Source organism: Aotus nancymaae, unplaced genomic scaffold (assembly GCF_030222135.1).
Source record: "Aotus nancymaae isolate 86718 unplaced genomic scaffold, 86718_ANA_hifiasm-v0.15.2.pri h1tg000059l, whole genome shotgun sequence".
In the NCBI taxonomy this organism is placed as follows: Eukaryota; Metazoa; Chordata; class Mammalia; order Primates; family Aotidae; genus Aotus; species Aotus nancymaae.
The window spans coordinates 18,551,994-18,575,397 of record NW_026988473.1 but is presented as its reverse complement, the minus strand read 5'-3'; the positions used below and the strand labels follow the sequence as shown (position 1 = coordinate 18,575,397).

At 39.1% G+C, this 23,404-nt stretch overlaps 1 protein-coding gene across 2 annotated transcripts in view; it reads left to right on the top strand.

Moving 5' to 3' along the window:
- Nucleotides 1-1,916: 1,916 nt before the first annotated feature.
- The window catches only part of API5 (apoptosis inhibitor 5), a 30,167-nt gene continuing 8,679 nt past the window's right edge, over nt 1,917-23,404 (top strand). For both annotated transcript variants that reach the window (XM_012452396.2, XM_012452395.2), the window contains exons 1-12: nt 1,917-2,115; nt 8,534-8,695; nt 10,824-10,917; nt 11,415-11,480; nt 11,989-12,140; nt 14,372-14,578; nt 17,210-17,314; nt 18,801-18,890; nt 19,883-20,064; nt 21,119-21,212; nt 21,662-21,718; nt 23,266-23,342. In XM_012452396.2, the coding sequence (XP_012307819.1) occupies nt 2,047-2,115; nt 8,534-8,695; nt 10,824-10,917; nt 11,415-11,480; nt 11,989-12,140; nt 14,372-14,578; nt 17,210-17,314; nt 18,801-18,890; nt 19,883-20,064; nt 21,119-21,212; nt 21,662-21,718; nt 23,266-23,342 (1,355 nt within the window). In that variant the 5' untranslated portion in view covers nt 1,917-2,046. The remainder of the gene's footprint in view (nt 2,116-8,533; nt 8,696-10,823; nt 10,918-11,414; nt 11,481-11,988; nt 12,141-14,371; nt 14,579-17,209; nt 17,315-18,800; nt 18,891-19,882; nt 20,065-21,118; nt 21,213-21,661; nt 21,719-23,265; nt 23,343-23,404) is intronic.

The following is a 23,404-nucleotide window of genomic DNA, read 5'->3' as shown; positions in this document are numbered from 1 at the left end:
CAGACTCCATCTCTGAGTGCCCTCCCACGACAGCATGGGAGCCCACTCTCTCTCTCTCTCTCTCCCTCTCTCTCTCTCTCTTTCTCTCTCTCCCTCTCTCTCTCTCTATTTCTCTTTCTCTTTCTCTCTCTCTGCCTAATAAATTGCTTTTCTGCAAAGCTCTTTGGGTCCGACAGTTACTTGAGCGGGCTCACCAGGCCACTAGGGCCTCCTCCCCATTCTTGGGTGAGTGAGGCCCAAGGACCTGGGAAAACACATCCGATGGGGGAACAGTGTGAGTCTTTGAGACACCCCCACAGCCCTGTTCCTGTCACCCAGTTACATCCCCACATGGCCACCTGCACTCTGCAGCCACGGGTAACTTGAGCTTATCTGGCATGTCCAGTCCCTTGTGGATCCATATTTCAGGCTCCTCAAAATGGCCCCACACTTGAGGGAAGGGGGTAGCCATTGACCACAACCTACTCACTCACAAGAGCATATTGCTCCAAAATATAAAAATAAAAATCTTATCACCAATTCCTCTCATTTTATTCCCTAATTCTTTTTTCTTTTTCACCACAAGTCCAAATTGCAAATTTTTTTAACATTGAATTTTACACTTGATTTCTTATTTTTAGACAGGGATCTTGCTATGTTGCCCAGGATGGACTTGAATTCTTGGGCTCAAGTGATCCTCCCACCTTAGCCTCCCAAATAGCTGAGACTGTTGGCTACCATGCCCAGTCTAATCCTTTCTAGGATTTGAGATTTATCCTCAACCTGACCGAGAAGTACAAGAGCCAGGGAATTCCTTTGTAATCATTTCCTGCGTATATTTTTGGATCTGGCTTTGAAATTTACAGTCTGTTATGGTTCAGTGTTTCAGTCTTAAAATTTTAACATCCTTTTACACATATATACACAACTTTATTTTGTGTGCTTTGTCTGTTTTACATAAATGGGATCATCTTATACCTGCTTTGCAACTTTTTGTTTTCTTTGTCGTTTTTTGAGACAGATGGAGTTTCACTCTGTGGCCCAGGCTGGAGTGCAGTGGCATGATCTCGGCTTACTGCAACCTCTGCCTCCTAGATTCAAGAAATGCTCATGCCTCTCGGCCTCCCAAGTAGCTAGGACTTAAGGTGTGCACCACCACACTCAGCGAATTTTTGTATTTTTAGTAGAGACCAGGTTTCACCATGTTGGCCAGGCTGGTCTCAAATCCCTGACCTCTAGTGATCCACTGGCCTCAGCCTCCCAAAGTGCTGGGATTACAGGTGTGAGCCACCACGCCCAGCTACATGCATACATCATATATAATAATTACAGTGTGTGTATATATATATATATATATATATATATATATATAATTTCATCTAAACGTATCTTAGAAATTCTTATCAGTAAGTGTATGTGATTTCATTTACTTACTACACTCTTGGATATTGAACATAATCAGGTGGCCCCAATTCTTTACACTGGCAGCAAGCAAAGATAAGCAAATTCTTCCAGCAGGCCAGATTTGACCCCACACTTGATTAGCTTGGTGTGGACACAGAGGTTTTTTTAATGGCATTTGAATGTTTTTTGCTTTCCATCTGACCCACTACCCTGTATTGCCACCAATTAATATTACCTTTATTGAATCAGGAGGAAGTCGTTTGTGACTTCTCATATGTAAGATCTTCTAAGGACAGAAACGCAATTATCTTTGTATTAACCTTCCTGCTCACCCCCACCCCTCCCATCGAGAACGTCCAGCCCTCCTCAAGCTTTCAAAAACGAATGAGCTGATTCAATCATCCTTGCCGCTCTTTGCTCCTCCAACCATTAGAGGGCGAAATAACTCGCGGTGGTGCATTGGAGTCTACTGAAGGCCGCTCCCGACGTGCGCGTCTTTTCGTAGACGTCTGGGGCGGAGCCGCGCTGTGCGCGGTGACTGGCGACGGTACTGGCGGCAGCTGGAGGCGTAATAGTGCGGGTAGTGGGCTTGAAGAAGTTCCGAGGCGGCGGTGGCGCCGGCGAGAAGGATAGCGGAAGCGGGCCCTGGGCTTGTCGCTCACCATGCCGACGGTAGAGGAGCTTTACCGTAACTATGGCATCCTGGCCGATGCCACGGAGCAAGTGGGTCAGGTGAGTGAGTCCCCGGGCGGCCTGCAGGGCCCGGCGCTCCGCGGCCTCTCGAAAGCGCTGCCCGCCGCGCTCCCCGGGCCGGGCGGGAGCTGCGGCTTCAACCTCCCGGGGGCTCCTAGCCTCCTCAGGCCGTCTCGTCGGGGTGGACCTCTCTGGGAATGTAGACTCCGGCTTCATCAGGGAGACCGCGGTCCCCGGGGTTCCGGGCTTCTCTGCCTACCTCTCCCAGTCTTTTCCCACCTTGGCGTTACCTAACTCAGCCCTTTCAGGCTCTCGTTCTCCTCCCGAGCTTTCCTGTACAGGATTCTCTCAAGCCTTTCTCCTTTTCGGTGAAGCTCAGTCCTTCCAAGATTAGATCGGGAGTTTTCTTCAAAAGGTCAAGATATGTTTTTTTGGAGGCAAAATTCTGCTGCTAATTGAAGAAGTGTGTTTAGGAGACAGAAGTTTGTGAGAAACGGAAGAGGGACTCTTTCGTCCAGACTTTGATGAGGGCTCACGATTTCATTTATTTAGTACATTTTTTGAGCGCCGAGCGCTAGAGGTACAGATGGAAGCGCGCTCTCCCAGAATGTACAGTTAGGAGGGAGTGTAGTGATAAATAAGAACGATAGGCACTGTGAGACCGGGCGCGGTGGCTCACGCCTGTAATCCTAGCACTTTGGGAGGGCGAGGCGGGCCGATCACGAAATCAGGAATTCGAGACTAGCCTGACCAACATGGTGAAACCCCGTCTCTACTAAAAATACAAAAATTAGTCGGCCGTCTTCGCACGCGCCTGTAATCCCAGCTACTTAGGCTGAGGTGGGAGGATCGCTTGAACCCGGGAGGCAGAGGTTGCAGTGAGCGGAGATATTGCCACTGCACTCCAGCCTGGGCGACAGAGCAAGACTCCGTCTCAATAAAAGGAAAAAAAAATAAAAAAGATAGGCATTGTGTTTTTTGTTTGTTTTTCTTTTAATGAAACGTGTTTGAAGAAAATAAAACAGGGCTGGACGAAGGAGAGCGGGAGCGTGCATCTCTGAATGGAGTTGCTTGGAAGAGCTCTCTCAGGATGCTTGCCCCCGACACAGTTTCTCAGCAGTGTTGAATTATTCTTACAAGCCATTGGTTCTTTGTATGAGTTTTCAAATACCGGAGTACATTGAACTTGATGAGTGGTTGGGTATGTGTTGTTTTTGGGAAAAGAACCAGGCTCTCCTGGAGGTAATCTTGATCATCGTTTCAGAAATCCCAAAAAGCCATAGCTTTTCAGTGCTTAGAACTTGGTGATTTTTCTGCTTATGCATGCCGTCTTGGAGAAAGTGGAAGCTTCTAGTCTATTAACAGTCGTGGCAGTACCTTTCCTGTCCCCTTTTCTGAACATAATTCAAATAGTACCTTTCTGAGCTGAACGGAAAAAAAAATTTTCATGTTGGAGCTTTATTGTAGCTTAATCTAGAATTGTGAATATACCAGTTTCAAATATCACATGATTTTTTTCTTCCCTACTTCATTCCCTATCAGTTGGGAATTTCACTTTTATTAGTGGGAAATGTATACTGATGTTCTGTTGTAGATGTGGATAGTGTGTAGGTCAGTTGAGAAGGAGTATTCTGTTCATTAAGAAAATGAAACCTGCCGGGTGCGGTGGCTCACTCCTGTAATCCCATCTATTTAAGAGGCCTGGTTGGGCCGATCACTTGAGGTTAGGGGTTTGAGACCAGCCTGGCCAACATGGTGAAACCCCACCTCTACTAAAAATACAAAAATTAGCCGGGCGGTGGCATGCGCTTGTAGTCCTAGCTGTTTGGGAGGCTGAGGCAGGGGACTCCTTTGAACCCGGGGGCGGAGGTTGCAGTGAACTGAGGTCGTGCCACTGCACTCCAGCCTGGGTGACAGAGCGAGACTCCATCTCAAACAAAGAAATTTAAAAAATAAAAAGAAAAACTATAGTCAATTATAGTTTGAATTTGTTGTTGTTCCTAAAAAGAACTCGTAGTGAAGTATACTCTCAATAGTATAATTTATCTTTGACTTAGCTGTAGCAAATTGTTCTACCTATGTTTGGGGATAGGGTGAAAGCTAGAACAGTGATTCTGTCAGGAATCCTTCTAAGAATTCTTTGAAACTGTATACATAATGTTGTCCCATCCCCCAGTCTAATTTTGAGAGTTGCTTGCATTTCCTTCTCATGTCATCTTTAATTATAAAAACCAGATTGAATTGAGAATTCTCCCCAAGAGGTCAAAATGTCTTTCTCACAGCAAAAATCTACTCTTTATTTACTAAGGGTATTTAAGAGACAAGCTTGTGAAAAACAAAAAAGGATACTTTTGTCTAGACCTTAATGAGGACTCATGCTTTATTCAATACATTTCACCTACCATATACCAGGCTGGACACTGGAATTTTACACAATTCCCTGTAGGTTATGGGTGATCAGTGGTTTCTGTATTGACAGCTGTCAAGCAACTATTTAACACAACAATATCTCTGCATAATGAGATATAGTGGTTAGCTCAGGCTACTCAAATATTGTGGATTTTAGGAGAACTGAAGATAATGCCTACTAATTCTGCTCTATTGGGTTATACTTACTCCTTTTTAGAGAAAATGCCTAAAACAACATACCACAAAAAAAAAGTAGGTTTTAGGATATTGCTTGTCATTTTAACTAACAAAGGCAAAAACTAACTTAGTGGAGAGGACACCGTTTCACTTGTTTTTAAGGAGAGAAAACAGTGTTCATGTTCTTGGTGTAGCAAAGCCTGATTTTCATGTCAATTTAGGAGATTTATGATCAAGACTCAGTTTCCTGGCAGATACCTGTCTGGACACTTCTGAGACTGCATTATGCATTCGAGTTTGTCAGTCTTGACTTCCTTCTAACTTTTATTTTGATTATCAACCTTTATCAGAGAGGTGAGCACTACAGTTTTTCAGATTGCTGCCACTACAGACTATTCCCTCCGCATTATTGTCAATACTCCTTTCAGAATAGTGCCCTCTAAGTATATAAGGGTAAGCACAAGCCCTCTGAGGTTTTCTCAGCTAATTTCCACAAAGCAGATCAAATCTTTCTCTTTTTGAACCCCTTGGCATTCTGTATTTATTAATAATACTTCAGACTTGTATTTTATTATTTATTTCCATATTTAAATTATAAAGCCTCAAGGGTTAATCCTCTTATTTTTTAATTTTTGTTTATTTTTATTTTTTGCTTCTCTCCTTGCACTGTACCTTGCCCTTCAGTAGGCATTTGTTTTTCAAAGTTGAAGAAATGTATGCAAGGAAGGAACAGAGAAACCATTTACAAAAGAAAAGAAAAACCATTTACACAGATTATCCCTAATGGGTGGTGGAGGGAACTTTTACTTTATCATACACACACACATACATACATATATGAGCATGTATATTCTAATAAGCACACTGCAGATGACAAATTTAAGTGCGGAATGATTTAATACCTCAAATCTTCCAGTCCTGTCATCTTCTCATGTAACTCCCTGCCTTGCCACTCCTTCAGGTCTTGCTGTACTCTGCCCAGGGCTCCTGACTAGCCATAAAAGAGCAAGCTGTGGCCCACCATTATTTAAAATTCTGTTTCAAATTATTATGAATTTACTTATTTTAACATGTAGATACTTAATTTTATGTTATGTTGTCAAAATCTTAAAAGTTAAAAAATGTATGGGACACCTGTTAAAGGACCACGACAGTCAGGCTGATTAGATCTATATAACGCCAAAACCCTGATTCCTCCTGTTGTATCAATCATTGAGTACACTAGCTTTGCAGGATTGGAGTGTAGGCTTCTTGAACTTATATTTCATGAAATATCACTCTTGTAGTAGCGTTTCTTGTGTGATTAAGCTGAAACCACTGACCAACCAAGTTTGTAATCCCTCGAACCTATGTGGAAGTATTTATTTTTCTCTGAGCCCTAGTTTCCTCATCTGAAAAATAGGAATAGTAGTAACATCTATTGTGATATAGACAAGGAATCACTCAGTCTCTGGTAGACTTTCAGAAAGTATTGCTAATGATTCCTTTTTATTTGATTCCAGATTTAATATTTTTTTCTTGGCAGAAGGAAGGTTTGTTTTAAGCAGGATTTTTTTCATTTAATTTTGGACAGTGTAAGGAGTTTCTTCAAATGGCTTTGTAAGTAAAGCTTTAAGTTTGAGTTAAAGGAAATTAGATTTGTGATACCCTGCAAAAAGTAAGGATGTCAGAACAAACTTTGGTTTTATGAAGTCTGCCTAGAAGTCTGAGGCAAACCACAGGAATGTAAAGTGGCCAGCCATGATTTTTTTTTTTTTTTTTTTTTAACATTTGCAGTGAAAAGTATGTCATACACCGTTTTTTCTTTGAGACAGAGTCTTGCTCTGTCAGGCTGGAGTGCAGTGGTGTGACCATGGCTCACCACAGCCTTGATCTCCTGGGCTCAAGTGATCCTCTTGCCTCAGCCTCCAGAGTAGCTGGGACTGCAGGCACACACCACTATGCCTGGCTAATTTTATATTTCTCGGAGAAATGGGGGTCTTGATGTGTTTATAATATTCACTTATCAGTGATAACTCCTGAAGACTGATATATCTGCATTTCATGAAGAAGCTAACCTTATTCACAGAAATTTCTGTTATTTGGGAGTTGCTTTGCTTCGTATAACAGTAACTTTGCATCCTGCTTTATTTTTTCACTTACCATAGCATTATCCACAAAAAGAAGCACTATAAAATAAATTTGGTAATTCTCTTGTTCATTGGATGTTTATTGGTCATTCCCCGCTCGATGGCATGAAGTAAGCTCGTGTCTAAAGCACTTAGAACATTCCTTATGCATAGTAAACACTATACTGTGTATACATTTAGTCAAGATTATAATTTTTAAGGTTTTTTTTCCAGTTACTAAATTTTATTCATGTGTCCAAACAGAAGATAGATGTGTAGTCTTTCTGTATTTGTTACTGTTATTTACCATCTTTATCAGTGTCATTTCATAAAAGAACTGGTTTGGAAGCAAGTACTTAAGGAGAATTGGGAACTACTGATTCCTCCCATTATGAATATTTGAGGGAGAGCACTTGTGATTTTTTTTTTTTTTTAAAGATGGGGTTTCGCCATGATGGCCAGGCCAGGTGATCCACCCGCCTCAGCCTCCCAAAGTGCTAGGATTACAGGCGTGAGCCACTGCGCTCGGCAATTTTTTTTTTTTTTTAAGGAAACAAATGAGCTTTGAGTATATTCTTCCAATAGAGAGTTTAAACATGTGACATTAGAATCTGTCTTAATCCAAAATTGGCTGGCTATATGGAATGAATTGTCAAAGCTTTCATATATTGCAAAATTAAGCTGCCCTTCCTAACATTGCTGAAATTGCTAAATTTCAGTAATGTATTCCCTTTGCCTTCTTCAGAATGCTAATTGGAAACAGGTAAATTTTTATGATTAAGTAAATATAGTGCAATTTTTTTGTGATTTCTATAGTATTTATTACGATTTATTTATATTTTTTAAGATGCAGTCTCGCTCTGTTACCCAAGCTGGAATGCAGTGGCGCAGTCACAGCTCACTGCAGCTCTGCCTCCCAGATTCAGGTGATTCTCCTGCCTCAGCCTCCCGAGTAGCTGGGATTACGCCCTCCACCACACCAAGCTAATTTTTTATTTTTAGTAGTGGGGGCTTCACCATGTTAGGCAGGCTTATCTGGAAGTCCTGACATCAGGTGATCACCCACCTTGGCCTCCCAAAGTACTGAGATTACAGGCATGAACCACTGCACCTGGCCATCATTACGGTTTTTTGTTTTTTTGTTTTGTTTTTGGAGACGGGGTCTCACTCTGTCATCCAGGCTGGAGTGCAGAGGCGTGATCTCAGGTCACTGCAACCTCCGCCTCCCTGACTCAAGCAGTTCTCCTGCCTCACCCTCCCAAGTAGCTGGGATTACAGGCACATGCCATCACATCTGGCTAATTTTTGTATTTTGATAGAGACGGGGTTTCACCATGTTGGCCAGACTGTCTTGAACTCCTGACCTCAGGTGATCTGCCCACCTTAGCCTCCTGAGGTGCTGGGATAACAGATGTGAACCACTGCACCTGGCCCATTACAAATTTTTGAAGCATGATACGGTCACAAGGCTAGAGTCAGTAATCACTAGAATGAAAAAGTATTGGTATATTAACAAACACATTTGCTTTTTTTCTTAAAATTAGAATCATCGGTCCCCCCAACTCAAAAATAAAGCAAAGATGGAGGGAGAACAGAATTGGGAAGATAAGTGTCCAATTTAAGCAGTAAACCTCCAAAAATAAGCCTTATTTCTTAGCCTGTGTAAAAATGTAAAGCACACTCTAACATGTTTGTTAGGGTCTTTTACTTAGCTTCCCATCCTTCAAAATCATGTGTCTTTCCTCCTTTCTTCTTTATTTCAGCATAAAGATGCCTACCAAGTGATATTGGATGGTGTGAAAGGTGGTACTAAGGAGAAACGATTAGCAGCTCAGTTTATTCCGAAATTCTTTAAGCATTTTCCAGAATTGGCTGATTCTGCTATAAATGCACAGTTAGACCTCTGTGAAGATGAAGATGTATCTGTAAGTTTATGAATGACACTTGATAGCAATCTTTCAGATATATCTGTGTGACTAATATAATTGAAGTAGCAATCTGATATATCAGAGTGCACAATAAAATACTACAGTATGGTCTTGCATGGCATCATACCCAGGCTTATATTTACATTTGAGAAAATGTATTAGCCTTTTCACCACCTTTAAGTTATGAAAAATGCATCGAATCTCAAAATACTTCATTTTGCTTATCATTTATCCACTGTTAAAAATGGATTGTGGCTCACGTCTTGTTTCAGAGATTGTTATTCATTGTGTATATGAAATTAGACTGTTAGTTTTTAATCAATTTGTGCTCACTTTGATATTGTTATTCATTGTGTATATGAAATTAGACTGTTAGTTTTTAATCAATTTGTGCTCACTTTGATATTGTTATTCATTGTGTATATGAAATTAGACTGTTAGTTTTTAATCAATTTGTGCTCACTTTGATATTTAAATTAGTGTTTAGTGTTATACCATAAAATGTAGGTTCACCATCCTTATATATTTTGCATGGCAGAAAAATAGTCTGTGTAATAAGTGAATAGGATTACTAGACTAAAAAGAAATAGGGTTTTTTTGGGGCAGGGGGAACAGAATTAACTGGAAATATTTCTGGCTGCTGACACAAGTTCCTAAGAATATTCAACTCTTAGCTCTTGTCTTTTTAGATGAAACAGTGAATTGCCAACATTTCATACAGAATTTGCTGGATATAACCCCTGTATATATATATTTTTTAATAAAGACAGGGTCGCACTTTGTTGCCTAGACTGGAGTGCAGTTGCATATCCATAGCTCAATGCAGCCTTGAACACCTGGGTTCATGCATTTCTTCTGCCTTAGCCTCTCAAGTAGCATAGGCAGCATTCCCAGCTGATTTTTAGTTTTTTTGTAGGGTCTTGTTTTGTTGTCCAGGCTGGTCTCAAACTCCTGGCCTCAAGCTGTCCTCCCATCTTGGCCTTCTGAAGCATTGGGATTACAGGTGTGAGCCACCTCACCTGGCCCGCTATACATTTTGTATGTAAAAATCAAATAAGCCTAGATCAGTATTTGGAATTAAACATACAGAATATAGCCACAAATGTTGTATTTAGTAGTCAGTACTAAAAATTCTTTTTTTTTTTTTTTTTTTTTTTTTTTTTGAGACGGAGTTTCGCTCATTACCCAGGCTGGAGTGCAATGGCGCGATCTCGGCTCACCGCAACCTCCGCCTCCTGGGGTTCAGGCAATTGTCCTGCCTCAGCCTCCTGAGTAGCTGGGATTACAGGCACGCACCACCGTGCCCAGCTAATTTTACGTATTTTTAGTAGAGACGGGGTTTCACCATGTTGACCAGGATGGTCTCGATCTCTTGACCTCGTGATCCACCCGCCTCGGCCTCCCAAAGTGCTGGGATTACAGGCTTGAGCCACCGCGCCCGGCCGTCAGTACTAAAAATTCTAAAGTAAACAGTTACTAGGTATAACATTGCCACAGTAGCCATTTTTAAGGAATACTGTATTATAAGCCCAAAGGTAGTAAAAAACCTAACAGTTGCATATAATTACCATATAAACAGTTGTTTATAATCTCAAATGTCTCTTTCAGACATTGTTAACATCCCTTTTTACATTTTATTCTTTACACTTGAATATTAAATTGGAGCAACTTCTTTTTAAAACTGCTAGAAATCTGCTGTTTTATAGTTTTGTGTCTCATATGCCCCTAGTTATGGTTTCTCTGTGGTTTTAGTTTTCTTAAAAAGTGGAGCTTAGAGCTAGGCATGGTGGCTCACACCTATAATCCCAACACTTTAGGAGGCTGAAGTGGGAAGATCTCTTGAGCCCAGTAGTTCGAGAACAGGCTGGACAATGTAGGGAGACCCGCCTCTAAAATTAGCCACGCCTGGAAGCTTGTACCTGTAGTCCCAGCTACTAGGGAGGCTGAGGCAGGAGGATCTCTTGAGCCTGGAAAGGTCTAGGCTACAGTAAGCCGTGATTGGACCACTGCACTCCAACCTGGGCAACAGAGCAAAACCTTATCTTAAAAAAAAAAAAAAAAAAAGAAAACTTTTTTATTTTAAGGGTGATAGTTTTGGTTAATTTTTGTATGAAATCATGCCCAGATTCGACGTCAAGCAATTAAAGAACTGCCTCAATTTGCCACTGGAGAAAATCTTCCTCGAGTGGCAGATATACTAACACAACTCTTACAGACAGGTAAGGGATTTCATTATTACCTTTTTCTCTAAATATGTATCTTCTTTCTGAAATGTTGATTCTATTTTTAGCTTTTGAATGGGGTGCAGGAGAGCTGGAGGTCCTACCTCTGATAGAGATTAAATTTCCTTCTTTCGTTCAGTAGTTAAAGCTTAATGATTTCTGGTTACTTAATTCCTAGTATTGTTTTGTTTTTAATTCTGTTATGAAGGTGTAATAACTAGATCCTTTTGAGCATTTTGATGTATCATAATTTTCCCCCAATTTCCTGTAGTTTCATAATTGTACCATCTTAACAAAAGTTTTTCAGGCATGCCAGATCGGGTTTTCTACCCTTATAAGGAACATGTATCTTTTTGGTACTTGAGGGAATGGCTTAAGTTGTAAGTTTCCTGTCGATGTAACCTTGAGAAACTGTTGAATCTTAAGTCTGAAACTGAAGCACATGATACTTTAAATTTGTTTTATATTCATTATTCTACTTTTTCTCCATCCAGATGACTCTGCAGAATTTAACCTAGTGAACAATGCCCTGTTAAGTATATTTAAAATGGATGCAAAAGGTAAGGCCAGTTCTTACTCTGAATTGTTTGATGTCTTACAAAACCACAGTTAGGTGTTACTCATTACGAATAAAGTATAGGGTTTACCCAGAGTTCTATTTCATAAAAATTCTAAGTATTGTGAAAAAAGTCTCCTTAGGTCAAGATGTTTATGACTAGAAAAACCAGCAGAAATAACTGCAAAAACAGATCAAATTTTTCCATAAGAAATCTGTTGGAAAAACTCCCTTTGACACTTTAAAAAAATTATTCCAAAATACCTGGGTTTTATTATTAGCAATGATAAAAAAGGAAAGTCATGCTCGAGCTATGTCTTCATGAAGAAAGCATGTGATCACTCTTATGGTTCAGGCTGTAGAAATTTCAGACTCCTTTTAATTAGTAATGAGGATGATACTCGGGAAGTTTATTAACTTGTTTCAGAAGAAATAGTATAAATTGAGTTAAATGGAAAAACACCATTACACTATAGAATCGACTTGCTACAGGCAACTATTTTGTTTTGCAGGGACTTTAGGTGGATTGTTCAGCCAAATACTTCAAGGAGAGGACATTGTTAGGGAACGAGCAATTAAATTCCTTTCTACAAAACTTAAGACTTTACCAGATGAAGTCTTAACAAAGGAAGTGGAAGAGCTTATACTAACTGAATCCAAAAAGGTAAGCTTTGGTCTTCTTCATTTGGTGGAAATTCTCTAAAGCAAAAGAGCATACTTGACGTTGGCAGTATTCATCATTGTTATGTGTGGCTTGTATATAAAATGATATATCAGAACCACCATAGAACTTCTAAGTTTTTCTTAGATTGTGTTTAGTGGGTAACCCCCGTTCTGGGCACCAAGGAAGGAGAGCTAAACAAAGCCCCGGCACAAATAGTGCCTAAAAAATATCTTAGTACTCATATATTTCCTTTTTTTTTATATAATCCTTTTATATAATATCTTAGTTTGTAGTTGGAGGAGTGTCAAGAGCAGACAAGGTGCAGAGCAGGTACTAGGGAATATAGCTATACCAAGACAAGAATCTATGGCCCAGGCGGTAGCGCCCCTGCCTAAAAGGGCATGCACTACATAGCAGGCCGGCCCAGGCAGCAGCGTTCAGTATCGTAAAAATACCCGCTGTATGGCAAGCTTAAAGCAAAAGTCACTCCTCCTGTAAAAGAGTTGTAGTATCTTGCGGCCAGTTATTCTGGAAAGCTGGCCTCAGGTGAGCAATCCTACGAGCATCGAAGGGCTTAAAACCCCTCCAGTATAGTTGCGCCTTGGTGGCTGTAAACCCTGTCAGCTCTCTTGGTACTGTGCTAACTCAAAACATCCTCCTATAAAAATCCTTAAAAGTAGCCTGCCCCTAAATAAAAAATGTTGCACACTGCACCCTCCTTACTGCCCACTGCCCACCTCCTTGCCTCAGTAACCTAATAGAAGTAAACCCCTTGCTGCACACTGCCCACCTCCTTGCCTCGGTGACCTAATGGGGATAGGCCTTTTGCTTATCACTCACGTAAGTGTCTTAACCCTGTCACTATCCTTAAAATAACCTCACTCACTACCCTCCCCTCCGTCCTGTACCTAATAAGTACAGACACATCTAAACACTCAAAGCCTTGCCTGTCTCTGCTCACAAGTGGCATTGGCCCCCCAGCCCAGCTGCTCTTTTTCAGTTCTTTGGTGTCCTGTCTCTATTTCTCGGATCCAGTGCTTCAGCACAGCAGTAAGAAACACCCCACAACTCTAGTTGGGCTAAACCCTACATTCAGCACTCTTGTCAGTGGTAATGATGAATCAATTTGATAATTTAAAGGAGTCTGATTACATTTAAACCTTTTGTGATAGTGTCCTTAAAATGTATGCAAACTTCAGTACTCTGCAAATCACCTCCTTCAGGAAACTCCTTAAGTCCTACCTCTCCCTTCCATTTTAGGATATTCTCTCATAGTATTCTAAACTATTTCAAAATGAAATATATTATCACATAAATGACGTTTTTACCTTAGCCCATGACACTATCCACTCTTCAAGGGTGAGACCATGCTTGTCTGTGCTCCCAGCATCTATCATAGATGCTAAGATTGGCAAGGTGTGTCACAGTTAACTTTTCACTCATCTTAATGTGCCAAAGTTTGGGAATAGTTTACTTTTTTAATATGTTCAAGAAGATTCAGTGTTTTCTCTAAAACATGTGACAAATCTTATAGTTCAGGCTGTAGAAATTTCAGACTACTACTGCCCACTTCCTTTTTGATAAAATTATTTTTCAGTTAGATAGAAATAGCTCTGTAGCTGGGAATATCAGACTGTTTTACCTATGTCCCAGCTGGTAATCTGGTAGAGTATGTCATAACTGTGAGCTCCTTTGGTCTGTGAATACAAAGATTTAGACCCACTGATATAGAAGATTTGACATGAGACCTGCAAGGTGTCCTGTTTTGTGTACAATTACTATAATAATGTGAATTAGACTGCTTTTAAATATGAGAAACAATCTGATTCAACAGTCTGCTACAGAATTTTTCAACCATTTTCTAAAATCACTCCCCTAAATAGCCTTTTTAAAAAATTTTTAAAGATATTGTTTTCTTAGCTGCTCTCCCATGAACTTTTAATCCCAAATATATACTGTATATCTGTTTATGGTCCTGTATGTATATCTGTGCTTTTGTACATAAAAAAAGTAACATTTACTAAGAACCAATTTTTGCCCCCTTGGAGAATGCCTGGTTTACTCTGAAGCTCAACTGACTGAGGCTAGAAGTTGCCTTTTCATCAGTATTTTGGAAGCATTAATATCAAACTGACTTTAGTAGCTGAAATAAATTAGCTGTTCTCTTTCAGTGTTGATCTTTCCCATTCAAATAATATATATACTCTTATTCTGAATTGTCTCCTTTCTAGGTCCTAGAAGATGTGACTGGTGAAGAATTTGTTCTATTCATGAAGATACTGTCTGGGTTAAAAAGCTTACAGACAGTGAGTGGAAGACAGCAACTTGTAGAGTTGGTGGCCGAACAGGCTGACCTAGAACAGACCTTCAATCCCTCAGATCCTGACTGTGTGGACAGGCTCTTACAGTGCACTCGGCAGGCAGTACCCCTCTTCTCTGTGAGCTCTTTATTTTACACACCTGGTATTTTGATTACTCTATTAGCTGTGTATATTTTCATGAATACTCACTTTAACATTCCCCTTAAACCTTTCTAGTAGTGTCCCTTATCTGAAATGCTTGGAACCAGAAGTGTTTTTAGGTTTTTTTTTAATATTTGCATTTTTTTGAGAGAAAGAATTTTTTTTTTCCTTGAGACAGGGTCTTGCCCTGTCACCCAGGCTGGAGTGCAGTGGCACAATCTTGGCTTACTGCAGCCTCCACCTCCCGGGCTCAAGCCATCCTCCTATCTCAGCCTCCCAAGTAGCTACTACTATAGGCATGTACTACTATACCCAGCTAATTTTTATATTTTTTATAGAGACGGGGGTTTCCCATGTTGCCCAGGCTGGTCTTGAACTCCTGAGCTCAAGCAACCTGCCCTCTTTGGCCTCCCAAAGTGCTGGGATTACAGGTGTGAGCCACCACGACTGGCCAAGAAATTTTTTTAAAAGCCTTCTAGAGACTTTTTTAAAAAGTCATGAGACTTTTGCATTCTGTCTCAGGCTTTGTGTTTCCTCTGGCCATGCATCTTCTGGCATGTGCATACATTAGTTTGAAAAACACAGCTTAAAGGGACTATCCTAGATCAGGCATGGTGGCTCATGCCTATAATCCCATCTTAGCACTTTGTGAGCCAAGGTGGGAGTATCACTTGAGGCTGAGTTAAAGACCAGCCTGGGCAACATAGCAAGACCTCATCTCTACAAAGAAAATTAAATAAAAGAACTATCCCTTTTGAGAAACATACAGTCTGAAAATCCAACACTAAAATGTGTCCCCCGTTTTTTTTTTTTTTTTTTTTTTTTTTTTTTGAGAAAGTCTTGCTCTGTCCCCTAGGCTGGAATGCAGTGGCATGATCTCCACTCACTGCAACCTCCACCTCCTGGGTTCAAGTAATTCTTGTGCCTCAGCATCCCAAGTATCTGGGATTACAGGTACACATCACCACGCCCAGCTAATTTTTTATATTTTTAATAGAGATGGGGTTTTGCCATGTTGCCCAGGCTGATCTCTTAACTCCTGAGCTCAGGCAATCTGCCCACCTTGGCCTCTCAAAGTGCTAGAATTACAGGCATGTGCCACCATGCCTGGCCATGCCCCAAATTTGACCTGAGAATCAAGGAAGAGATTAAAATTTATAGATGTCCCAGTGCTCCAGATGACTTTGCAGCAAAGTATATAAGGGGTCTTCAAAAAGTTCCTGGAAAATGTAAATTTTGAAAAAAAAAAAAACCTATGCATGTATTTCAAAACATTTTTCACCAAAATAAACTTGTAACATGTCTGAACAGGATATAGGTTGAGGAACTAAAAAGGGTAAGAGCTCCCAGCAGAGCAACATGAATTCTGCTAAAGCTGAACTAAGAACAAACATCAAATTTATGGTGAAGCTTGGTGGAAGAATGGTGAAATCATTGATGCTTTATGAAAAGTTTATGGAGACAGTGTCCCCAAAGAAATCAGCAGTTTACAAATTGATCACTCATTTTAAGAAGGGACAAGACAATGTTGAAGCCCATTGCCACAGATAAATTTGCAAGGAAAAATTTAACCTCGTTTATGCCCTAAATGAAGAGGACCAACGATTTATAACAATAACCAACATCATAGACATCTCAATTGGTTTCAGCTTACTCAATTCTGACTGAAAAAAGTTCAGCTTCCTACTCGATGAATGCCAAAACCATTGTGCCTAGATTAGCTGCAGACAAGAACAGAGCTTTCAATGGAAATCTTAAAACAAGTGGGATCAAAATCCTGAAGCATTTCTTTGAAGAATGGGAACAGGAGGTGAAACATGGCTTTAGCAGTGCAATTCTGAAGACAAAGCACAGCCAAAGCAATGGGTACCAGGAGGTGGGAGTGGACCAGTCCAAACAAAAGGAGACCAGTTAAGAAGAATAGTTATTGCAACAGTTTTTTGGGATGCTCAAGACATTTTGCTAGTTGACATTCTGGCGGGCTAAAGAATAACATCTGTGAATTATGAGCTTGTCTTGAGAAAGTTGGCCAAAGATTGAGCAGGAGAAGCCTTGGAAAGCTTCACCAGAGTCCTTCACCACTACAGTGCCCCTGCTCATTCCTCTCATCAAACAGGACAGTTTTTAAGAGTTTTGATGAGGAATCATTAGGAATCCACCTTAAAAAGTCCTTATTTGGGCCCTTCTGATTTCTTTTTGTTGCCTAATCTTAAAAACCATCTTTAAAAGGCACCCACATTTCTTTGGTTAATAGTGTAAAAAAGACTACATTGACATGGTTAAGTTCCCAGGACCCTCAGTTCTTTAGGGATGACTGGTATTGCCTGCAAAAGTGTCTTGACCTTGGTGGAGCTTATGTTGATAAATAAAGTTTACATTTTTTATTCTTTATCTTTTAATTCCCAATTTTTCCATGAACTTATTGAAGCCCCTTTGTAGGTCACCCTTTGAGGTTATATCTAGGGCATGCTGGGGTGTATGCTATATTGTATTTGTAGTCAGAGAACTTGATGCTCTGGTGCACAGCATTTATTGAATAAAATTCTGCTATAATATTTGAACGAATATTTGTTTTTTAACAATGCATTTTCTTTGGATTTCTTACAGAAAAATGTCCATTCCACGAGGTTTGTGACGTATTTCTGTGAGCAGGTTCTTCCTAACCTCGGTACCTTGACTACCCCAGTTGAAGGTCTTGATATACAGTTGGAGGTAAGCAAAACTTTCAGCTTTAGCACTGATAAGGCATTCTTATATTTTAACAAAGATGTAAACCACTAACTTAGATCTGATTTCTAAAGGAGCAGTTTAAATGTCTGGTAATGGCCAGCCAGTAATCTCCCTAGACCAGCATTAATTGCATTAGGACTGCTTCGTGGATTCAATTAAAGTTTGCTGCAATGAGAAAGCACTGCCTGTAGTTTTTATTATAGTCAGTCTCTACCTTTGTAACCTAAATGTTTTTAAATAAGGTGTTTAATTCATCCATTTCTGTCCATAAATGATAGAGCCAACTTTAAACCCGATTAACACAAAATATCCTTTATTCCTTCTTCTCTAATAGAATTCACTACCCCCCCCACCGTTGTATCTCAGCTGTAATGTATGTAAACATTTTTTCACAGCATCTGTAATACTTTCCATTTGTTTATAATCTCTCCCTACATTTAACTTGATTCACCTCTGTATCCCCAGAATCTGGCAGAAAACTTGATTTTGAATCAAGCACCGCAAAGTGATTATTAAATTGGACTGAAATAAAGAAATGTATGTGCCATTTCCCTCATAGGTCTTTGGGATAGAGAAGAATCTCACTGTGCACCGACAGGGTAGTTTGCTTCAAATGTCCTGGGCTAGGCTCATCAGACTGGGATTGGGTAATGTAGGAATGAACCTTGAGAATAGTGGTCATTACCAGTATTTTGAGTAAGTATCCAGAGACTAGACTAAATAGGAAATGAGGCCCACCTTAAGCGTGATAAGTTCATTGCTGTTAAAAGTTCTTTTTTTTTTTTTTTTTTTTTTTTTTTTTTGAGGCAGAGTCTTGCTCTGTCGCCCAGGCTGGAGTGCAGTGGTATGATCTCACCTCACTACAGCCTCCACCTCCCGGGTTCAAGCGATTGTCCTGCCTCAGCCTCCTGAGTAGCTGGGACTACAGGTGCCCGCTACCATGCCCAGCTAATTTTTGTATTTTTAGTAGAGATGGGGCTTCACCATGTTGGCCAGGCTGGTCTCGAACTCCTGACCTTGTGATCTGCCCGCCTCAGCCTCCTAAAGTGCTGGAATTACAGGCGTGAGCCACCATACCCAGCCAAGAGTTCTTACTGTGTCTTTATAGTTAATATATTTATCATTTTTGTCTTGTAATTAGCATTATTCACCTGTAGCAGAAAGTGTCATAGGTATTATTTTTCATACGTCTTCTCACAGATATATTGGAAATCATGAGGTCTGGGTTTTAGAGTCTGACCTGCCACTTACACACTATAACTTTGCCGAGTCACATAATCTCTAACTTTTACTTCCTTCACAGTACAATGTTGAGCTGCATCTCTAAGGTTTTCTTCCATTTTAAACTTTATGAATCTGTAAAAGCATAATTGAAAATAAGTAAAACATTAAATAGTTGTCTAGAATTACTCTCATTTTATAGCCCTTGGTTATTCAAAAATAGTAATTAGTGAATTGTGTGTTTTAGGTATTGAAATTGTTGGCAGAGATGAGTTCATTTTGTGGTGACATGGAAAAACTAGAAACAAATTTAAGGAAACTATTTGATAAGTTATTGGTAAGAACTTTTTCCTTTCCTTATGGGATAGTCAATATATAACCCAAAGTCTAATTTAGTATTAATTTCTAGATTGTAAGAACCGGTTTTTGAAACTTCAATTAAGCAATAATCCTAACAAGTATTGTTAGCTTCTGGTGCCACATGTTGTCGACTTTTTAAAAAATCTGTGTTAATCTTGGCGTTTCTTCATTTATGTCTATAAAAGAAATTAACTCTTGACTCTTCTGATTGTACTAGTCTCAACACTGAAGTTAGCATTACACAATGTTATTTGCTTCAGGCTGCTAACTACGGAGCTGACAAGTAGCTTTAGCAACCAAGAAGAAAACTTTGTCATTTAGAAGTTATAATTAGGCAGAAAATAGGCCATCTGATAAAATCATTATCAGCATCACTGAGTAGTTTTCTTACTTGATGTATTTGTATAACTAACATAGTAATAAGCATTAGGCCCTTAGCATGAATTGAGTCATCAACATCGGTGCTTGTCCTGTCCAGACCTATCATAACTTACTGGGTTGTTACAGTACTGATACTGAATTCATTGGCAGCAATTTGCGTGTCATGAGTCAATACTTAAACAATATGTACTAATGTTCAGAAAAGATTTTTGTAGTAAGCATAGTATAGTGGTTAAGAGCATCAGCATTGGATGTCAAACCTAGATTGAATTCTGACTCTTCAGTTTATTAACTTTGTTACCGTGGGAAGGTTACTGTAAATCTTGGGGCATCAGTGCCTTTATCTGTAAATGCCTAATAAATGATAGCTACATTAATTTTCATTATTAATAGTAGCAGCTATAACAGATTAATTTATAGACAGGCTAAAGCATTGATCCAGTAAGTACAAAAGAAATCTAAGTGTCTGGTTTTGATAGTTTTTAATGCTCCATGCCTTAAAAGCATGCACTATGACTCCCTGAATATTTGTTTATAATTTGACTATTTAGAGCAGATTGCAAACATCTGTATATTTTTCTGTCTTAGGAATACATGCCCCTCCCTCCAGAAGAAGCAGAAAATGGAGAGAATGCTGGTAATGAAGAACCCAAGCTACAGTTCAGTTATGTGGAATGTTTGTTGTACAGTTTTCACCAGTTGGGCCGAAAACTTCCAGATTTCTTAACAGCCAAACTGAATGCAGAAAAACTCAAAGATTTCAAAATCAGGTGATACATGATTGAGGTGGCTCAATCCTTGGCAAAGGTGGTAGCTATCTTGAAGTTCCTTGGGTTTTGTTTTTGTTTTATGAGAGCTTTCTCCCCACCCTGCCTTACCCCAGTGGTACAGAATGGAGGGTTCAAAAAACAGGCATGTTTGTAAACATGTGACAGAAATGAGCCGGCCACGGTGGCTCACACCTGTAATCGCAGCACTTTGGGAGGCCAAGGCAGGAGGATTGCTTGATGCCAGGAGTTTCAGACCAGCTGGGCAACATAGTAAGATCCTGTCTCTACAAAAAATAACTAAAAAAATTAGCAGGGCGTGGTGACATACCAGTAGTCCCAGCTATTTGCAGCAAACACAGAGATGGGAAGATTGCTTGAGCCCAGGAGTTCGAGGTTATGGTGAGCAGCAGTCATGCCTCTGTACTCCTGTCTGAGTGATGAGATCATGTCTAAAAAAATAAAAAGACAGAAATGGCTTAACAAATCCATGATGGGGAAAAAGGACTCTGGCTCTTCCTACTTGTTTTATGACCTTGGGCAGGTACCCTAACCTCTCTTAGCCCCCTCAAATTTTTCTCAATTGTTAAATGATAATAGTACCTACCTCATAAGAGTTGTGGGAATTTAATGAGATAATGAATGTACCATTTTTAGCACAGTGCCTAATAAATAGTAGGTATTAATAGACTGTTGCTGCTATTATTAATAATATCTTATAGTGTTACTGGAGAAGCAGCACTGGAGAAATCAATATAAGTAGTTTTCACAAAGACACTGCTTACTGAATTGTTCCATTAACAAATTCACATCTTAAATTTTGAAATGCTTGAGCCATTCTGTTAGCTGTTACTGTCCTCTACCGTGTGGTAAGGCAGAAGTTTCATACTTGATAAAGCTCTTAATCAGAAAACAAGCAACTTAAAATTTTGCTCTTTAATTTATTGGTCATGTAGCCATTTCTGCACTTAGGATCATTTTGCTACAGTATAAGATTGAGTTTAAAAACAAAATTGAAGTGATGAATTGCTAATTAACAAACACTTTTTTCATTTAGGCTGCAGTACTTTGCACGGGGCCTGCAAGTTTATATCAGACAACTTCGTTTAGCTCTCCAGGGTAAAACGGGTGAGGCCTTAAAAACAGAAGAGGTAAGAGTACTGGCTCACATTTCATAAACTGCCAGTTCCATACCAAACTATATAGACTTGAGTTTTTCATTTTCCTTTATCTCACCTAATTCAATAGTCTTCATCCCAGTCCTAATGAAATATTTTAGACTTTCATTGTGTTCCTATAACTTAAACTGATTTATTTTAAAACAACTCCTATGTCCATGTGACCTATCCCTTATTCGTTTTTTAGGTACATTCTAACCTGTCAAGGGAACATAATTATTTGCTTTCTTTGCCACATCTAGATTTGTTTAGAGTCAAGCAGTAGGAATAAGGATTATCTATAGAATTAAAATAAGTAATTCTGTAAAGACTGTAAAAGTGATTCTGCTAGAGAAGTATAATTACTCTAGTTCTATGTCAGAATGGATTATGCCTCATAGAAGTTATTGGCAATTTGTCTTAATTTTCCTTTCCCTTTGCAGAACAAGATTAAAGTTGTTGCATTGAAAATAACAAACAATATCAATGTTTTAATTAAGGTAAGCCTATAATACCAAGTGATATTTCTGCAGTTTCCATATAATCATACATTTATTTTTTTTAAAGTTTTACATAAGATACTTCCAACAAAGGGAGGCATGCAAATTTCCTCTGGCTCAAAGCATTGAAAGATAGATACAGTCTCAGAAATTTCAGTGACTTAAGTTCTAGTGGTCTTAATGCTGTTGGGTTCTTTTGAATGGCCGGTAAATCCCTGTTTTGCTTACTCTTAAGAATGGATATGTGCTGTATAGCACAATGAAATGTCTTCCTGTGTTTTCTTTTTATAAACTTGTCTATGAAATAAATTGAAAGCTTTCTGTACTATAGGCTAGGGTATACCTTTCCATTAAGCTATAAATACCTTTCAATTCTGTTTACCCTTCCCAAGTATCTGCTAACCTAAAATAATAACCTGAGAGAACCAAAAAAAAAAAAAAAAAAATCACAAAGTAGCCATCACTTATATTGTATTATACTGTATTGTATTGTATTGTAGTATACAATTATAGCTTAATTGTATTATGCCAGATGAGAAAAAGAAATGGTATTTGCAACACCTATAGCACATAGCCTGCCAGTAACAAAAACTGGGACTAGTATGCCTTAAAGCTAATGTAAAAGTCATATGGAATAATTATAGTTGACCCTTGAACAATGAAGGGCTTAGGGATACTAGCACCATGTATACCTTTTGACTCCCGCAAAAACTTTACCACTGGCTGGTACAATGGTAGTGGGTTATCAGAATTTATTAACAGTAGTGTCACCAAAATTGGTATACAACCACCACCCCCACTGCTACATTTGACTGACTTTATAAAAATTAATTTTGAAAAACTACCAATAGCCTGCTGTGGACATGAAGCCTTACCAATAACATAAACAGTTAATTGACATATTTGATATATGTCAATTTTACTGTATTACAATAAAGTAAGCTGCAGGAGAAAATGTTAAAATCATAAAGAGAGAATGTATTTATTAAGTGGAAGTGGATTATCACAAAGGTCTTCATCCTTGTTATCTTCACATTTAGTAGGTGGAGAAAGAGGAGGGATTGGTCTTGTCTCAGGAAACATGATTAGCCAGAGCTTTAGTGGTTTTGGTTTGGTTGTTTGTTTTTACTTTTCCTATGGTGCTGACAGAGCTTTAGATTTTTTTCTAATTAATCTGCAAAAGCACATACAGATTGCACCATCGTATTTTCCTTAAAGCATCTGCGGTGAGTGCATCTATGCAGAAACAAAACAGAACCTACATGCTGATTTTATTAAAATGGAAAAATATTGATATATTTTATCCTGAAATATACAACGACATATAGAAAAAATAGCTATACTACCCTTTGTTATGTGTACAAAATTATGTTAATTAGGTAATAGATGTGATATGTAAACAGAATTGTCCCTGTTTAATTTTCTGTTGCAGTAAGCTTGGTCTCCTAAATTTAATCTTTAAGATCTGTCTCCGTTTCCTACCCTCACAACCACTCCCTGCCACCAACAAATATATTAGAATTCTTGTGTGGTTTTTGTCTCTCCAGGATCTCTTCCACATTCCTCCTTCTTATAAGAGCACAGTAACACTATCCTGGAAACCTGTACAAAAGGTTGAGATTGGGTAAGAAATATATTCAAAAGAGATTTGAGTGTTATCAAAACTTAATTCAGTTGTTACATTTA